The following is a 17,625-nucleotide window of genomic DNA, read 5'->3' as shown; positions in this document are numbered from 1 at the left end:
AAAGAAAGAAAGAAAGAAAGAAAGAAAGAAAGAAAGAGCCTACTTTACATTAAGTGTCATTTCTTATATAATAAGATATAATAAAAAAATTCTAGTCTCAGAAAAACTTGTGCCACACCATTGCATTTTATTATCAACATTGAAGGCTCAGCCTTACTTTACAATAAAAAAAAACATTGAAAATCAAAACTTAGCATTTACATTCATTGGATGAAAACAAGAACATTTATTCTTCTCAGTAGTCAACCACTCAAATATTTTAGTGTTCTCTCTCAGCTGTGTGTTAACCATGTTGAAGCTTGTAGGTTCACGCACCAGACAGTGTCTTCTTACTCAGTGTGCATTTGCACCTGCAGGCAAACTGCAGTTAAACAGCAGCGATGGATGGCACAGAGTCTTGACTGTTCATACGGTTGTCAGTATTCTGTCTCTTACGACTCCAATTTAAGGCTTCATGCAGTCATAAAAAAAAAAGAACATGTTCAGATATCACTTTACACACACACGCACAACAAACACCGGGGATGTGTCTGTGGGTGGTTGCCCACCCAGAGGAATCATCTGCCTGTCTAATAAAAAATCTCAATAATCACCGTTATTTCAATTAGTGCTGTTCCTTTACATCAGAAAACCACAACGACACTTAGATAATGCGGTACAGAAGTGGTCAAGTGAACAGCTAAATTTGTTTGTAGCTAGCTGCACTCAGCAATCTAGTAAATAAAACGGTTAATATAAGTTCATTCCTATTAGTTATTTTGTATGGTTTCACTGTTGAGTGTTTATGTTTTGAAGGCTGCGTGTTTCTTTTAAGTTACCAGCTCACTTGGTGAGCAAAAATTGGATGCTGTAATTATATTCTCTCCCACCCCAAAATTAAACCACAGCTTATTTACATAACCTATTTAGGAAAAGCAACATTTTTTGTTGTTACCCACCCAAAATCACATACTAGTAACACCTCTGACACACACACTCACTCACACAAACAAAGAATAAGTGCACTCAGATGCCGGTCAGCATTGCCTCCAGCGAATAATCAGTAGAGGTCCATTGAAATCATCTTCTCCTGCTCTCTGTTCCTGTAGGTAACATTTTTAAAAGTAGATGTGGAGCTTCTGAACAGTGGGTTGGTACCCTGAGTGGAAACACAAAAACACACACGGCATTCATTTTGAGTTGAAATGAACAAGACACAATCTTCACAGTTGTAGGACATTTCTCTTGTTTTGTATCAAAGAACTTTTCTCTGATCTTGCTTCTTCTTTACATGCTGAAGAACCTGAATGGTATCATTGAGAGTGAAACAAATGTTGCAAAAATATTCTTACCGTTTGCCACTTTGCCTTTGCTCTCTCAGCCTCAAACTTGGCCACCTCTTTACCGTCGTGAACTGACACCAGCACTTTCCACACAGCCAGCAGGATCAGCCCAATGCACACAATGGAAAGCGAGACCCCCAGGATGATCATGGGGATGTTGGGCGCTTCGGGACAACCTAGGACAGGACACAAGGTCACCGTCCGACCCTGTAGATAATCTTTGACATTGTTTTGTACTCATTCACTCATTCATACATATAGCCATCCATTCATCTATCAATCGTGCGTACTTTGTTGCCCATCTTACCAGACATGTGAGGATTGTAGACTGTCATCACGTCCCTTCCGAGCACGCTGAACGAGATCCAGCACTCATTTTCGGACATCAGCATGCATTGCACAGAGGCACTCTTGTCTACTTCTGGAATGAAATTGGAACATATATAATGAATTGTATATCATCTTCCCTCTCAACACCGAGGCGAGAATGTAAAAGGATATCCTCGCCTCTGTTGTGCTGTCATTGTGATTTCCATATCAAAGACGACAATCTGTGTGTGGGGGAATTTTAATGTGGGAATTTGTGTGTGTGCATGTGTGCGGTCTGCATTATTGTGTTTCACATTTGAAAACTCTTCATTGACGATCAAATATCACTCTGAGCTTGCACAAGTATAGAGTGTTTAAAATAATCTCTTCTTTAAAGGAAGCCACGCTCCATCGGCTGTTCACATGCACCACAATAGCCAGGCCTGTATAACAAGGTAAAGAATATGTTCGCCATTGTCCGATACTTGCTGAAAGGACATGGCTCATGATCAGATAGTTCAGTACACCAAGCACCGCTTAGTAAAATGCTTTCCGAGTACGACCATCTTGACTAACATTAAAGGACAGTAGCATAGTAGGGCTAGGTGTTCATTAAAATGTGCCTGAGGTTTTAGCTCTAAAATAGATATTGAATATTATTGCAAGCCAATGAAACTTTCCAGTACTTCAATATAGGAAATTCAACATGAGTTTAAATAATAATTCAATTAACATTTATTGCACACAAAAGTTAAATGAAAAGTGTACTTAGCTAAGTGTTTTATTTAAAACACGACAAGTTTTTTATTCATGGTTATTAGGATGAAACTAATTTACTCATGTGTCCAAGGAATTCACTAATGTATTGAATTAGCTTACAATCATGGTGAGTAAATGCTGAAAGCACTTTGCACAGAAGACTTCAATGCCGAAACCCGGGATCGAACAAGGGACCTTCAGATCTTCAGTCTAACGCTCTCCCAACTGAGCTATTTCGGCTCAGTGCGAAATAATAATATTTTGATTTACACCGTTTTGTACGCCTAAATGCTTGGGTGTAACAATTTAGCTAACAAGCATAGTGTGTAACTGCTGAACGAACTTCCCACAGAAGACTTCAATGCCGAAACCCGGGATCGAACCAGGGACCTTTAGATCTTCAGTCTAACGCTCTCCCAACTGAGCTATTTCGGCTCAGTGCGAAATAATAATATTTTGATTTACACCGTTTTGTACGCCTAAATGCTCGAGTAATAATTTAGCTTACAAGCATAGTGTGTAAATGATGCAAGAACTTTCCATAGAAGACTTCAATGCCGAAACCCGGGATCGAACCAGGGACCTTTAGATCTTCAGTCTAACGCTCTCCCAACTGAGCTATTTCGGCTCAGTGCGAAATAATAATATTTTGATTTACACCGTTTTGTACACCTAAATGCTTGTGAGTAACAATTCAGCTAACAAGCATAGTGTGTAACTGCTGAAAGAACTTCCCACAGAAGACTTCAATGCCGAAACCCGGGATCGAACCAGGGACCTTTAGATCTTCAGTCTAACGCTCTCCCAACTGAGCTATTTCGGCTCAGCGCAAAGCAATAATATTTTGATTTACATAGTTTTGTACACCTAAATGCTTGTAAGCCACAATTTCTCCCAGTCAAAGGATTAGTTTTCCTCCATGACTTGGTGCCACATTTGTCCAATTAGGACACATTCCAACCTTCCTAGTAAGCGACTGTGCTGCACTATTAAAACTACAAGGCCACACACCAGTTGTCTCCTGGACCCTACTAGTAACATCACAAGTAGTTTAACCCCATTAGGAAAGATGTAGCTGTACTATTAGTTTGCCAAAGTTGTTCAATGAACGTACAGAACTTTAATACAAAACACAACTCGTAAGTTATGTCGTCCGACCAGTGCAATGAATTGTCAAGAACCCAAAGGATGTCAAGGATATTGAATAAATGTTCAAATGGTTTTCTGTATGGGCAGGCACTCAAAGGAGCAATCTATTAGATTAGACACGGGCAATTAAAAAATCCGTAATCGGTTCCCTTTAAAAGCAAGGCAAAGCGGTTCAATGGCGGCCTCGCTTGATAACAATCCTTTACGAGTAATGTACCTGTTGTTGTGTTGATGTGAATCTTGGGGAGACTGCACTTTAACTCACACGGCTCAGCATCCTCTTTTGCTTGGAGGTGGCACTCCACACACGTCCTGGAATGTCCATGACACATACTACAATAGTCTAAAGAAGTCACAGTATCAATCACAGATACAGCATTTTCCCAAGGCCACCCTTCTTCTTGTTAACGTAGCTATCAAATGGCACGAGAAGCAACAGCTGCTTTACAATAGCGAAAGGAAATCCTTCAGTGCCGTGTTGAAGACATTGCTTGTCTTTTGATGTCACCTGCAGGGTGCAGACACATGTGAACAAGGAAATCCAAACCTGATATGCTACTCAGGGGACAAGGCAGATCACATTGATTGTGTGCTATACACCATCTCACACACCTAACCCTTACATATTGTTCATTTCCCATGGACACGCATACCGTATGTACTTGGTCACCTTCGACCCAAGACAACAATACCCTCGTAAAACCACAACAAATTAATTCTTAATCATAAATCAAGAATTAGGGTAAGATGTATTTTTACACCACTTAAAAAAAAGATCTGCTGTGAAGTGGGCAATTGGACACCGCCTTCCATTCTCGATTCTGTGTCGATGTGTGATAACCTGCTTTTAGCTGGTTTAATGTCTAGTCTACCTACTGTCAGGTACATTGGGGGCATGTAATAGAAAACGCCCTTGGTCGGCTGGAACACCCAGAAAGGTGCGGCACGGTCTGTCAAATTCCTAAACACGATAAATTAGACTTGCCCTGGCAGGAAAATGAAGATGCATGTGGACCTGTCTACAAAAAAGGCCCACAATGGTTTGCTTGTACTTTTTTTATCTCTGTCAAAAGTCAAGATATCTCGGCTTTATTTTTACTGCTGTTAAAAGTCAACATGGGTAAAACGTTTTTTAAAAAATTCACGTTTGCCCATGTCCGATTCCAAAGATAAAGCCAGCAAAAAAAGATGTCATGTGCTCTGACCTTGCTATTGAACAGGCATCTCCACATGTGGGGCACTTCTCACACAAGTCCCCCGATGCTCCCTGTACCAAGCAGACACAGTGGCCGCACTCGCACTTGCCCCGGCCGCTGCACAGGACTCCATCTTGGGAAAGGCAGGCCTCGCTGCTGCTGCTGCAGTTACAGTACTCCCCTGTCCAGCCACTTTGGCACTGACACTCCCCACAGTCACACACCCCGTGGCCTAAAACACAAACACGCTAAAAAGTCTCGCCACAAAACCACATGAACAATCCATAAGAAATATAATTGCCCCACCTCCACAGAGCTCCCCACGAAAGCGAGCACAAGAGTAGTTGTCACACTCGCAGTAAGGTCCGTAGATGAGACCAAAGCTGGATGTGTCACACACACACTCTCCGCAGTAACATTGCCCCTGACCGCTGCATACGTCGCTCTCGTTGTTTGCCGCGCAGTCGCTCAACAACGCGCTTTCCTCATTGCATTCGCACTCTGCTCCCGAGAAGCCCGGCTGACACACGCACACGCCACAGTGGAAGGTCCCCTGGCCCTCCGTGCATCGGCTGCCGTTGCCAGCCTGAGGAGGCTGTCCACAATCGCAGGAGCACAGAGATTCTAATTCGATGTCCAAAGCGTCCTGGAGGCCCACTGGCTTGAAGGAGAAGCGTCGACTTTCAGACAGGCATCCTGGAAGCTCCACAGACACATTGAACACGACCTAAGAGAGGAAGAGTCGGGGGGCAGTGATGATAGTTACAAACTTACAATAGACTAACAGATGGAAAGACAGAAAATTGGTGCAAGGATGTTTTGGAAAAGCAATTAATTGTGAGCACAACTTACCGTCTCTCCAGGTTTGACATCAGAACATTGTTTGAGCTCTGGCAGGACTGTACCATTTGGACAAATAGCAGCAAAGGACAGCCGGAGCCCTTCAGTGTCTCCAAGGACCTCTAGTTCAATCTCTGATCGCAATTCCTGTAAACCAGCAAAAGCACAACGTCTTTATCAAAGAAACATCTCACTCAAGGTTCATTCCTCTGAAATCTGTTATTGCATGATTCAGCGGACTTTTCCAGGTATTGTCAGGTCAATTTCACTTTGTGGTGACCCGTAATGTGCAAAGCCTTCCGTCTTTGTGCTCTTTTAAAGGTGATTCATCATTCCAGGTGTTCGGAGCTGTAAAAATAACCCGAGGAAAGACAGATGGCTCACCTGAGCAAAAAGAAAGGCGTAGTAGACAAATGAACTTTGTGACAAGCCGTCCGGGTGCTTAAAGGCTTAATTGCTTGTTCTTTGAACACTTGCAGTGTCTTTAGTTAAACAAAAACAATGATTACATACAATCAATTATATGATGGAAAGCTGTTTGAGCAATCCATCATATGGATTCTAATGATACAGTTCAGAAATGAGTAGAACGGCCATAGCACATTCATGTGAAAAAGAGGTTCGATACCAATTTTTTTTCAAACCGATATCAGTAGTCATTGACACTGGTGACAATTAATGGCAATTTTCTATTATCTTTTATTCCCATACATACAGAAGTACTTTAATGGGCATCTGTCAGACATGCATGCTTTATTTTAGTTCTTAATCCTAAAACGGCAACGAGAGGGTGCTGCAAGTACTGATACCTTAGAATAAGGCCGGCTATCAGCCCTATAAAGATACCTTGTATTGGTATTTGCTCTCTAGTAACTCAATGTTTTTTGAACTACTACTGCCACTTTTAGCCTCTTAGTATTCCAGAAATCCAACCTCGTAAACTACGCCGCTACACTAATAACACTACTAGGCTCAACTCGAAGGCATGGGTCGTATACCAAGATCTCACACAGGAGTGTAAGGCTGTTGCGTGGGGAAAACTTACTTGTAAGACACAACCGTTCTCTACTGGTATATAGAACTGTATTGTCGATGGACATTTAATAAAAGGCTAGTTTGAGAAATTACTCATGTCCAGAAATGTCATTCAGAAGTATAAAAACAACAACATTCTAAAGTCATTCTTTTGGTGCACCCTAATTGTTCTACTGTTGCACTGAAGTGTTCATTCCTTGAGGACGAAGACCATAAACTGACAAACATGGACTGAATGATCATAAAGCTTTCCAAGACTTCTGTGTATACATTAACCCCACAATAGGAGAGTCTCCACCGATTAGTCACGCTTGAGTTAGCAAACACACTGGAATTGTTCACAAATGATGTAACTGTCACTGAATGATGGGAACTTTGCCATCACAACCTGGATTTACACGAAAGTGCAACGAGGAAGCACGAGCTGCCGAGAAAAATGAGTGAGACAAAAAGACATCAAAGCGTCGGGACAAGACCGGACTTGCAGGTGAACATGCTGACGCAAATCCCCATGAGGTGTAAGGAAGTGTCATAGGAGAAAGAATGAAAGAGGGATTTGAAGAAAAAAACACCTGGGAAAGTCCTTTCAACCACAAACAATTTTTGCTCAGCACTCACTTTGTACGCCGTTAAAATCAGTTCAAGGATGTTGTGAGAATCCGTGGCCACGACTCCAACTGTGGCACCAGGTATCAGATTTGCATAGTTCTGTGTCGGTGAGGGAAAAGCAGTCCAAGCGTTAAGGCAAATAACAAGGCTGGCATCTAACTACAATAATAATGTTTTTAGAATCTTACTTCATAGTTCTGCTTCTGCTTTTCTGTCACAGCAAATATCAATAAGATATTGTTCTCCACTACTTTATCAATCAACTGGCCCAGAGTTGGATACTCCTAGGGAGAATAACACAAAGCATGACGAGCAAGGGGTGATTGTGATCGTGGCGAGTTCAACGTGAGCAAAGTGAAAATGAAAGGGCTCAAAACCTGCTTTGTGGACATAGAGTATTCATTGTTGGTGTCCAGGTGACACTGGCCATCGTTGGGAATCACTATGCCGGCCATTCTACTGTCCATTCCAAAGTGTGAGTCAGCATCGCTGACAAACACCAGCAAACGCATGGAATCATTCCTCCAACCTATCCTGTCCTATCAGGAGAACATTGTTGGTCTCGCTCACTTTTGTTGAGTATTTGTGTTTGAATGTCACTCTTACCCCGCAAACAGCTGCTTGCATGACGGCATCGAAGCCGCACTCCGGAATATCAACGTTTGCAGACACATCCTGCACGGAGACCATCTCGTTGAATTTGTCCGTGTTGCTCGTAAGGGACAAGACGTGTTTGTAGCCAAACGTCGGCAGGCAGGTTGCATCGGCACTACTGTAACAAAGAAACAAAAAACAAAGACAGCCTTGGTAAACATGAAAAAACCTACAGTAAGAAGTAACAGAGCTCAAAACTTTCATTTAGTCTTGTTAGATGACTGCACACAAAGTCTGACAATGCCAATCTGTAAATAAATTCTGAGTCTTGCAGTAATTTTTAATTAAGTAATAATCAATTGCAGTAATTAAAACAAAAACAATGACTGACAGTGGTATGAAATATCCTGTAATTTATTTGATCAACACTTTGGTACAGCAGTAGAGAAGAAGGCTATAATCAGTATTTAGATCAAATCTGGTTTTCTCTGATTTAAGTCATTTGAACTATATTGGCCAGCTCTGTGTTACCTGCAAGGGTTGGCCAGCTCCTCTTCTGTAATCTTGATGTAGGGCAGAACTGGTTTCTCCACAAAAGAGCCAAAGCCCATGCGAAATTTACTGGTAAGTTTGGCCATCTCCTTGGACAGGGTGGAGCCAAGGTCCTTGATCATCTGCAGATCATCATACATAGACGCTGACAAGTCCATGAGATAGTAGAGGTCCACAGGGTAGTCTTCAGTGTGCTGGATTTTCACCTGGAAAGTCACCTGATCGCCTGTCCAAAAAGAAAACCAACACGCTTCATGGCGATCCAAAGCTCAGAATCTAAAAATTGCATACCAGGTCGTAGCTTGAGTGCCATTTTCTGTGGGGAGATCTGAGTGACGTTCAGGTTGCCACTCTTCTTCCCAAGTGGTTGATCCAGGAAGATTTCTCCCGTAGAAATGGGAAACTCCAACAGGCTCTCTGGACATCCATTTGCCAGCAAGCGCTCTGGTGAGTCACATCTTTCACTGACTGACAACCAGTTTGTAAAATTCTGAGATGAAAATGGACATTATTATTATGCTATGACAAAAAAATCACACATTTGGCCAAGTGTTTTGTGGTTTGGGATGCTGCTGCCAACCTCTTGTGTACACCAGGCACAGTGTGGACCGAGCTGGAGACATAGATCACAAGTCACAGCACCATCAGCTGAACATGAACCTACAAAGCACACACACAGACAAAAATCACTTCCAACAAGATGTGGTACAATAACAGTTTTACTTTTACAATTTACCTGACAATTCATTACAATATACATAACACAATAAAACAAAACCATGTTTTGAAGTTAGCAGAACAACACTGGCGGAAAAAAAAAAAGAACACCCAGGGCTGACTGACACCAAAATCTAACTCCGAGCAGACCCTCGTGACAAATCTGTTCAAGCCCCCGGCATGTAAGTACTCGTGCTGGACTGACTAAGAGTCACCGCTACTAACTACCGCTAACAGCAATCAAGGCTTTGAAATTCAGCTATAACAAACCTTGTGTGCTTCGTTTGAATGTGTTCCTGCTCCATTTGTGTTAAAGTAGTACTTGTATTAAGGCCTATATCACAAAATCTATGCGAATGTTCACATTAAGATAGTTGAACTGGATAAATAATATTTGTTTATATTTTTTTATTATTGGGTTGAACATTTTTCTTTTTAAATATATACAACAAATAATTCACAAGACAATACTGTATTAAAATAGAATATTAAATTCCAGTTACTTTTAATTAGTTTTTCAAAAAAGTTTCTTAATGTTTATTAGTTTTAATTTTTTTAATGTTTAGCTTAAGCTTAGTTTTTATTCGTTTTAGTATTCAGTTTGTTTTTTTATCTGGAGCATTTGTTGAGTCCAAAATTTAAAAAAAAAAGGTCTCTTTGTATTGTGACATGAAGTTAAGTACACTACAACTCTTGAACAACCGACCTTGGTTCTTTACAGCTAGGAATGTGCTGTACAGCAAAACTAAAATAAATACATGTAATGAACTTGTGTATGATGAAAGAAACAAAAGGGAAGGACATTTCCACTATAATTATTGATAATTTTAGTTTTATAAATGCAAGATGTAAATATCAGCTAGATTTCATTGGAAAATATTTGTTTTATTTTGTGAACAAAAATGTTTTTAATTTAGTTTCCATTTTTTTGTTTAGTTTTCATTTTAATATAACAACACTTTTAAGTGTATTTCATTCATTTAAGAGGGATAAACCTTTGAAGATATATATTATTCTTAATTGGCTTTATATTGCTGATTTTCACCTATCACGAGTGAATCTACACTCTCCCGGCGATAAACGGGGTTCAGGAGTAAACGTTGCAATTACTGAGGTCAGGTGTAATAAACGACAATCTCTATATGATATGATTGAGATAGTAAACAAGAAGGTGGTATCACACTTGCACATTTTGTTTGCACATTTTGTTTGCATTATACACACATAATAGACAAATACGTTGTGCGCTCACCCTCCACCGTGGTGATCAAGTAGTGGAAAATCAGGCCCAGTTGGAGAAACCCCATTTAGTAAGTCCGTGACGTGACTTCAACTTGTCTCATATTTACACGCCAGCTTCTCCAACGAAGGTGGTGCGGAGGAGACGCGCCGCCGTGCACTTTTACCTGGCGAAAGGGGAGGGGCGAGGGGGGAGGAAGAGGAGGTGATTCGCAGCCTCACCTGAGCTACCTTTTATGATCACTTCCGTAGACCGCTAACTTGTCAACATGTACATGCTGTGCACTCTTATTAAGGAAGCTTTAGAAAAAGGGAGGAAGCTTGCTCACTCTTAAAAAGTCCAACACGCGCACAATATTGGAGCGGTGACCTCCAGCGGGTCTGAAATGAATCATTATTATGACTTAAAATTGTAAGCACATTTATTTCATCATTTATTTAAAAGGAGAATAGGAAGGGTTTGTAAATGCTTGTTAAAAGTAAAAACAAACTGCAATATTAGTTTAAGATTTTTTGGCAGTATAAAAATAATTCAAACTTGCAATTCACTCATTTAGGCGTGCGCCTCGAGTTCCGCTGCTGTGATTTATACATGTATATAGTAGCAAGATGAGTTCTTTAGCTTATAATAATAATGATAATAATAATAATTTTAAGGTGCAATAGGACCAAAATGATAAAAAAATGAAGGTCCAACCTTTAATTTAAGAGCATTAGTTCAGTGGCAAAAACATTCTACATTAAGAAATACTTCTTTTCCATCAAATCATGTGTATTACCACCCCTTTTGTTCATACTTTGTACAACCCCCTTTTGCCAACCAGGCAGCACCTATGTTTCACAAGATGGGAGGAGGCCATTCCTCTTTGCACAATTTCTTTAAATCATGCGCTCCCCTCCGCTCCAAAAGTATTCAATGGAGAATAACATGGCCTTTATTGGTCAAAAGCAAATATTTCATATTTCGGCACATATTTTCCATCACAAAAACGTGGCTGAACATGCTCCCGTTATTCTGTACCTCTTGCCATCAAGTGGAAGAACATTTAATTGTTCAGCCGGTCATTATATATCACTGGCATAGAGAGCTGAAAACTAATTGCAATATTACAATCCCATTAATCAACAATCAATCAATAAAACAGCAAATTTGATCATTTTCCGTGGTGCAGCTGAAGATTGTGTGCAATTTAGTACTAAAATAAGGACATCTGTAACTTTTGAGCTGCATCACACATGTAGCCTACTCTAATAAAATAACTTGTCATGGCAAATTTCCACACATGCACAAACACATCAATTAAGTGCAAAGTTAAACTCACCAACCACAACATGAGGAGCACAGTCACAGTCTAATTCTGCCCAATATAAGAGCCTGTGAATAAAAATGCCCTGTCAAAATTTATGATGATTTAGATTGAGAAGCAGAGGTCTTAAAGTAATAGTTGTGCAGTGTACACTATGTGAAGCACAAGTGCACAATAATAGGAGCATGAACTTTGACAAAAGCCAGACAGGCCGCACCATTTGTAAATAACGCCTTTCTTTCCGTATTGCTCAGGCACATAACAGGAGCTCAATTATTAACAGCACTGGGGGCATGAATATGAATCATAGTCTGGCCAGACATTTGTCAGTCTTGACTTCCTTTGAAAACAAACCAGCCACACCAATGAGAAGGTGTTGAACTGCGGGGAAAATATCAGCGTTTTTCATTACTCTGAAGAATCCCTGCATTCAGCACCACGCCCATATCAATCTCTCTGGGGGAGTCCCATCCATCTGTCACCCCGCCAGCCAACACCAACCCCCCTGCACATACTGTACACACACTTCACCATACCAATCCCACTCAGACCGCTTGAGAATATATTCCAGACTCTCGATAACCAGTATTCTCTTTGACCTCACTTGACATACTCGTAGCTACTATGTTACTAGTAGGGCAAAGTGCACTAGCTGACAACTGCTACCCATGCTATCCATGTTAAGGTCAAACTAGTTGCACGCAGTTGTCAACAAATGCACCATTTTGCCTCACTAGTAATGTGATTGTGCTACTCCAAAGTTGTCAGAATATTGAGGACAAAAATGATCACGAATATAAAATGTGTTTAAGCATTTAAAGGGGAGGTTAACCCCACCACTTCAAAAAAAAATCTTTGGAACAATATGTCCTGTGCAGCCCTACTAGTCAAAACATTGTGTCAAAGTTTTTATGCATGTTTTTATCCATCTCTGGGGGTGGCTATTTTGCCACTTGTTGCTGAAAATGACATCACTGTTGCCAGATCTCAGGTCACAACCAAATGGCTCACCAAATTTCAAGTCAACAACAACACGCTGTTTTGCCTGCTGTTGCTGCTGTTTTTAAATAAAAGTCTGCTAGTCAACATGTGTTGCTTTGCCTTAAGCACTAGTAATATGCATATGCAAAATGTTGCGTCATTACATCAGTAAGATGTAGTTGTCCTACTAGTGAGGAGAAATGTCATAAATTTGTGTAAAAAAGCATTAAGCATTAAGAAGCATTAAGTTCTTTTAATTATTATTATTATTATTATTGCACCCTTGTCATTCCATGAGTGTGCTGAATTGTCTTACTAATGAGGACAGTGTACTCATACATCATCCTTAAGCTCAAATTCCCATATGCTCAGGCCTCTCGGCTCTATTTTTGCTCCACCTTGCCACTTTTGAAGCGACACTCTGTGAAATTGTTTTGTTCACCATGCACTTGGACATATTAGAAGGACAGCTAGAGACAGTTATTAGTGAGGCAAAAGGCAAGTGCGTATCAATTTACATCTTCACACTACTCGTGAAGTGCCGGATGTTAACTGGTAGAATTTTCTACTGAAATGTCATAAGTACTACAAAGTGGGGAAACCCGAGCACATAGTATTTGCCTCATAATATGCAATTGAATCTTATTAGTGAACTACTGAGCTACAGGTTAGTGGGCATGTGGCAATTAAGCTCGAGTAACATAGTTGTCACTCCACCTGAATTTTAAAGAGGGACACTCATTCAAATTCAGCATGCCGTAAATCATTCTCTCACAAATCATATGATCTACTACTACGACAACTAGCGTATCGCGATGCCTGCAATTTGAGGGCTCACCTTCAGGGGCGTCCTTTGAAACCATGCTGCCCCATCCGGCTGCGTCGTCCTTGCTGTCATCCGGTGAAAAATGGCGAGAAGTGGGGCCGCATCAGGGCAACGCATTCATTTGGGCCTATTGTATCTCAGCTCTGCACTCAGAGAAACAGAAAAGCCATTGTAATGGCGCCCTTTATGAAGCATGGGTGACCCCGCTGCCCGTGTGTATGTGTGTGTCCCAACGTGGGTGAGTATGTGTGAATGCATGTGTGTGTGTGTGTGTGTGTGTGTGTGAGTGAGAGAGAGAGATGACAATGAGTGACAGTAGCAACTGTTGCCTGAGAGCTCCTCTCTGCCTCTTACTCAAAGAATAAAGTGTAAAAGTGGAGTGCATTTATTTGATATCCTTGATATCAAGCTTAAGGTCCCTGTACTCATACACTCTTTATCCTCAATAGTAATACGAATTAGCTGACTAGTAGAACGATTAATGCGCTCCAGGAAGGGCTGTGTCATTTTTCCATTTCTAGTGGCACTCTTGGCCCAATAATACACAATTGTCACTCAGTAGTAGTCTTGTGAACTTTTCGAGTAGGACCAAAACTTTTTGGGCCTCACCTTTAACATGTATGTTGTCTTACTCGTATGACAGTTGTCGCACTTTTGTGAAGAAACGTCATCAATAATAATAATACAGTCGTGTAAAAAAAAAAAAAAAAAAAATTCTAGACTAGTGACGTTTTGTTCTACCAGTGAGGACAAAGAGCGTACAAGTTCAGTACAATAATACGCGATTCAATATCCCTGATATGCTGCTTAAGGTCCATGTACTAGTACGCTCTTTGTCTTCTTTTTGTCTCTCAAAAACACAAAGTTTATGAATAACATCATACTCACCAGAAATACAGTTTACTAAATGTTTACTAAAATCGCAACAGAAGCCTTTTACCAGATGAAATTGGCTCTCTCAGAACCAATCACTCAACAACCAACCAATCAGAAAATGGCCAAATGCTGACATCACTGTGACGCTGTGAGGACCAATTTCAAATTTGTCAGTCCCATTGCTAATACAGTTTAAGTTACATGGGCGAGAATGTCTGATTTTGAACGCTCTGGGCAGATCAGATTGACATGGCAACACATAAAAGCTGAAATCTGATTGAACAAAATCAATAACAGCCACACAAGAGAAAGACCAAAAAATGAATACAGCTTCATAGGTCGTAAATTCAATTGTTTCTCAGAGCATTGACCGCCACTCGCCTCGTCCTCATGAATATATTCCATAACGATTAGCGGGATTATTTGAGTGACAATGATAGGCCATTGATAGAAGATAGCACTCGGCATCTGAGCCGTCCCACGTGTTCAATTACTGATTGTATCACTACATAAACCAGATTAGACACTAAGGCGGCCCCCCTCTCGTCCCTCTTTTCATGTCGCTGCCCCGTGTCTAACCTTGAGCTTTCTCAAGGGATCAGTGCCATGTGTCTCTTCAGCTGTGGTGAATTAAAGCGAGAGGCAGAGGGAGAGAGCGAGTGAGAGATACTTGGCATGTTCCACGTGTTGGCGGGCTTGATGCCATTAAAAATGGAATGCGATGGACATCTGTGTGTGTTTTGGCCGGATGTGTATTCCTGGAGATGACATTGAATGGTGCGTCACACACACAGGAAACGCTGGATTCATTTATGGGAGTGTCAAAAATACAGTGCCAATGAAAAACCACACAAAAACAGTGCATTGCTCTCTTTTTGACCCAAATTCATTGCACGTACTAAGATATAAAACTTACAGACAAAAACAAGTCATTTTCGACACTGTGAGAGTCAAATATTGAGTGATGGTTTTGTTTTGGGATGTGTGCATTGTTGATAGCAACAACAACAATAAACCTTTCATTCGCCGTTCCACTCACCCAAAAATCTTTCACAATGTGCAAGACTGTTTTTGTCGAAATGATTTTTTTTCTTCCCAAATGACAGTCAGATTTTGTGTTAGAGAAGATTTTGGTGTGTGAGAAAGGTTCCTCAAGTCTACTCAACTGTATTTAAAGAACACTTTAAAAACAACCAACACTGCATACAAAGTGCATACATGGTGCAAAATTAAGTCATGCAACAAAAAATACAGTTAAACCAATACAGTTATAATGATGACAGTAAAAACACAAAAACAGTCAAACCAAAACCAAGTCTCATGCTCAGTCAAAAGACAAAGAATAAGTGTTTTAAGATGAGTTTTAAAGATGGCTGGTGAGCCTAACATTTGGTGGGAGATCATTTCAAAGAGTGGGACTGGCAACAGGAATGGCTCGATCCCTCCTGTAGACATTTCACAAAGACATTAATTAGTGATTCTGCGTGCTGTTGAGAAAAGATGGGCTTTCTTTTAGCCAGCTGCCTAAGATGAAAAAAGATCAATTCAACAACAGCACCAATTTGCTGGTCTGATTTAAAATCACTGAACAGTTTAAGATCCAAGTTGGAGACTGTTGGCTTTAGATAAGTCAGCAGGGAACCCAAGTCAAGAGGATGAGATATACAAGGGCCACTGGGACTATACAGCATAACTTCTGTTTTCATTTCAAGTTTCATTGAAATTCAGGAAATTCAGAGCCCTCCAGGTCTTGAGTTCCTCCATCCAGGACAAAAGTGGCCTCAATAAGAAAGTTTTTCGGTGTGAAGTATTTAGGGTGTTTTAAACGTGAGAGTTTTTTGTGAGTGTCAGAGGTTTCTTCTGTGAGACTGAGTTGTTTTGGTGTGGAAGAGGTTTTGACAGAGTGCGCATCGTCTTTTAGTGAGGGAAAGTTTTTTGGCAAAATGACTTTTATGTGCCTGTGTGTGAGAAAGATTTGGAGTGTATCTGTGAAAGGTTATAATGAATGTCAGATTTTTTGTGTTAAGGTTTCTCAGAGAGTATTTTTTAATATTGTGAGAGTTTTTTCTGAATCCGATTTTTTTGAGTTTGGCAGATTAAGTGAATCTAACAGATCTGTGACGTTTGTTAGCGTTAACTTATTTTTTATTTTTTGCTGTGTTTGCGATTTTTGTGTTGTGTGAGTTTTCGGGTAGATGCGTGTGTGTGTTGTGGGCCCGGCAAAGGGTGTGATTGCTAATCTCACACGCAGATGCTTCTGATCCCTTTTGACTGGTAAGAGATGGATCTTGGTGCCTTTATGTCTCAGGGATCAGCTGCGCCTAAGTCCGAGCTTAACTCGGGAGATCCGGCCTAAGAGTTATAAATCTACTGAGGCTGCGTGCCCCAAATAGTGCAGCACACGCACACACTTGTCACCTGTCCGACTGAATTTAGATTGCCCTCAAGATCAAACACAGTCACTAGTATGAAAGCCTCCTATATAGTTTCAGTCTGGGAGTGCACAGCGTCCTCTTCTGGAAGCTAATGTGTGTCACTGAATTATTGCAGAGGACGGAAAATGTCAAAGTTGACGCTCAAGTGTTTCAAATGTGTGTTTTAATTATGTTCAAAATAAGTGTTTCACATCATGGTTGCTAGTGATAAAGGTCACTCCTATGTCTTTCTGTGACTCTTCCAGTCTCTGTGTAGCACTGTTGCTAAAATGCTGATGACACTAAGGTCATTGGTTACACCCTGACCCGAAAATAGAACACAGCAATAGAATGGAATCAATGAAGAAAAAGCGTCATTTCTAAAAGTTAATGAAACTGAGTGTGGCATACAAGGTCAGAAAATACAGCAACTTGTCACTGTCCACATATGAGGTTACAGGCATCCATCATCATCAAACAGACTTGAACCTCGTCAGAGAAGTCTTTTATTTAGCACGGTTTCAAATGTTTTCAGAGAAGGCAAGGAGATGATTATTGTTTGTGGGTGACAGGGCAAACAATGAGGATCAAATGTACAAGATTGTTCCCCCCTCCCTTTTACCCCCCCCCATCACATCCCATCCCAGAGCAATAAACGTTCACAATGTGAAATCACCTGCAGTAAAAGCTTAGTTACGGAAGTATTTCCCGATTGTGTGTCCATAGAAGTACTGCCTGACCTTCTTAGCTATGACGTTTTCTTTCATATAGTATCATAGAGTTCATCTTTATACTTGAGGAGGAGAAAAGCAAAGCAAACAATACACTTAAATTTCTCATTTGGCCACCAATTCATATAAAAACAAAACAACCAATCTAGCACCAGCCATCAAGCATGAC

General features: G+C 40.7%; 1 protein-coding gene, 1 long non-coding RNA gene and 4 other non-coding genes across 8 annotated transcripts in view; all 6 read right to left on the bottom strand.

Moving 5' to 3' along the window:
- Nucleotides 1-102: 102 nt before the first annotated feature.
- Nucleotides 103-13,690, bottom strand: itgb6 (integrin, beta 6). Of its 3 annotated transcripts, XR_005097570.1 has the most exons (17): nucleotides 13,448-13,690; nucleotides 10,335-10,488; nucleotides 8,946-9,025; nucleotides 8,657-8,855; nucleotides 8,345-8,591; nucleotides 7,826-7,991; nucleotides 7,597-7,758; nucleotides 7,408-7,503; nucleotides 7,229-7,318; nucleotides 5,588-5,722; nucleotides 5,042-5,462; nucleotides 4,745-4,967; nucleotides 3,757-3,851; nucleotides 1,630-1,743; nucleotides 1,332-1,498; nucleotides 985-1,138; nucleotides 103-450 (listed from the first exon to the last, which is right to left on the bottom strand). XR_005097570.1 is itself a non-coding variant. In XM_037247875.1 (16 exons), the coding sequence occupies exons 2-16, from the start codon at nucleotides 10,387-10,389 to the stop codon at nucleotides 1,040-1,042; spliced, it is 2,349 nt and encodes a 782-aa protein (XP_037103770.1). In that variant the 5' UTR covers nucleotides 10,390-10,488; nucleotides 13,448-13,690; the 3' UTR covers nucleotides 103-1,039. The 3 variants fall into 3 exon arrangements, 2 of the variants coding, with proteins under 2 accessions (XP_037103770.1, XP_037103771.1); XM_037247875.1 differs by having other exon boundaries at nucleotides 103-1,138; XM_037247876.1 differs by lacking the exon at nucleotides 13,448-13,690 and adding an exon at nucleotides 11,644-11,779 and having other exon boundaries at nucleotides 103-1,138.
- Nucleotides 2,558-2,630, bottom strand: trnaf-gaa. Its single transcript has one exon. It is a non-coding gene; the product is annotated as a tRNA-Phe (tRNA).
- trnaf-gaa lies at nucleotides 2,753-2,825 on the bottom strand. Its single transcript has one exon. It is a non-coding gene; the product is annotated as a tRNA-Phe (tRNA).
- On the bottom strand, nucleotides 2,946-3,018 carry trnaf-gaa. Its single transcript has one exon. It is a non-coding gene; the product is annotated as a tRNA-Phe (tRNA).
- trnaf-gaa lies at nucleotides 3,141-3,213 on the bottom strand. Its single transcript has one exon. It is a non-coding gene; the product is annotated as a tRNA-Phe (tRNA).
- Nucleotides 13,691-14,208: 518 nt separating the features above from the next.
- Nucleotides 14,209-17,625, bottom strand: part of LOC119121123 — a 287,860-nt gene continuing 284,443 nt past the window's right edge. The window contains exon 3 of the long non-coding RNA XR_005097617.1: nucleotides 14,209-14,256. This is a non-coding gene — a long non-coding RNA (uncharacterized LOC119121123). The remainder of the gene's footprint in view (nucleotides 14,257-17,625) is intronic.

The sequence above is a fragment of the Syngnathus acus genome, chromosome 3, assembly GCF_901709675.1.
Source record: "Syngnathus acus chromosome 3, fSynAcu1.2, whole genome shotgun sequence".
Taxonomy (NCBI): Eukaryota; Metazoa; Chordata; class Actinopteri; order Syngnathiformes; family Syngnathidae; genus Syngnathus; species Syngnathus acus.
The sequence above is the reverse complement of the archived record's forward strand: the minus strand, read 5'-3'. Positions and strand labels throughout refer to the sequence as shown.

Bases quoted from the DNA above. Each gene is read 5' to 3' on its own strand.
- itgb6 (XM_037247875.1), bottom strand. From the start codon at position 10,389: ATGGGGTTTCTCCAACTGGGCCTGATTTTCCACTACTTGATCACCACG. The intron at 9,026-10,334 runs GTGAGCGCACAA...TGTGCTTTGTAG, and splicing joins CTTGATCACCACGGTGGAGG to GTTCATGTTCAGCTGATGGT. The intron at 7,992-8,344 runs GTAACACAGAGC...TCTTTGTTACAG, and splicing joins GAGCTGGCCAACCCTTGCAG to TAGTGCCGATGCAACCTGCC.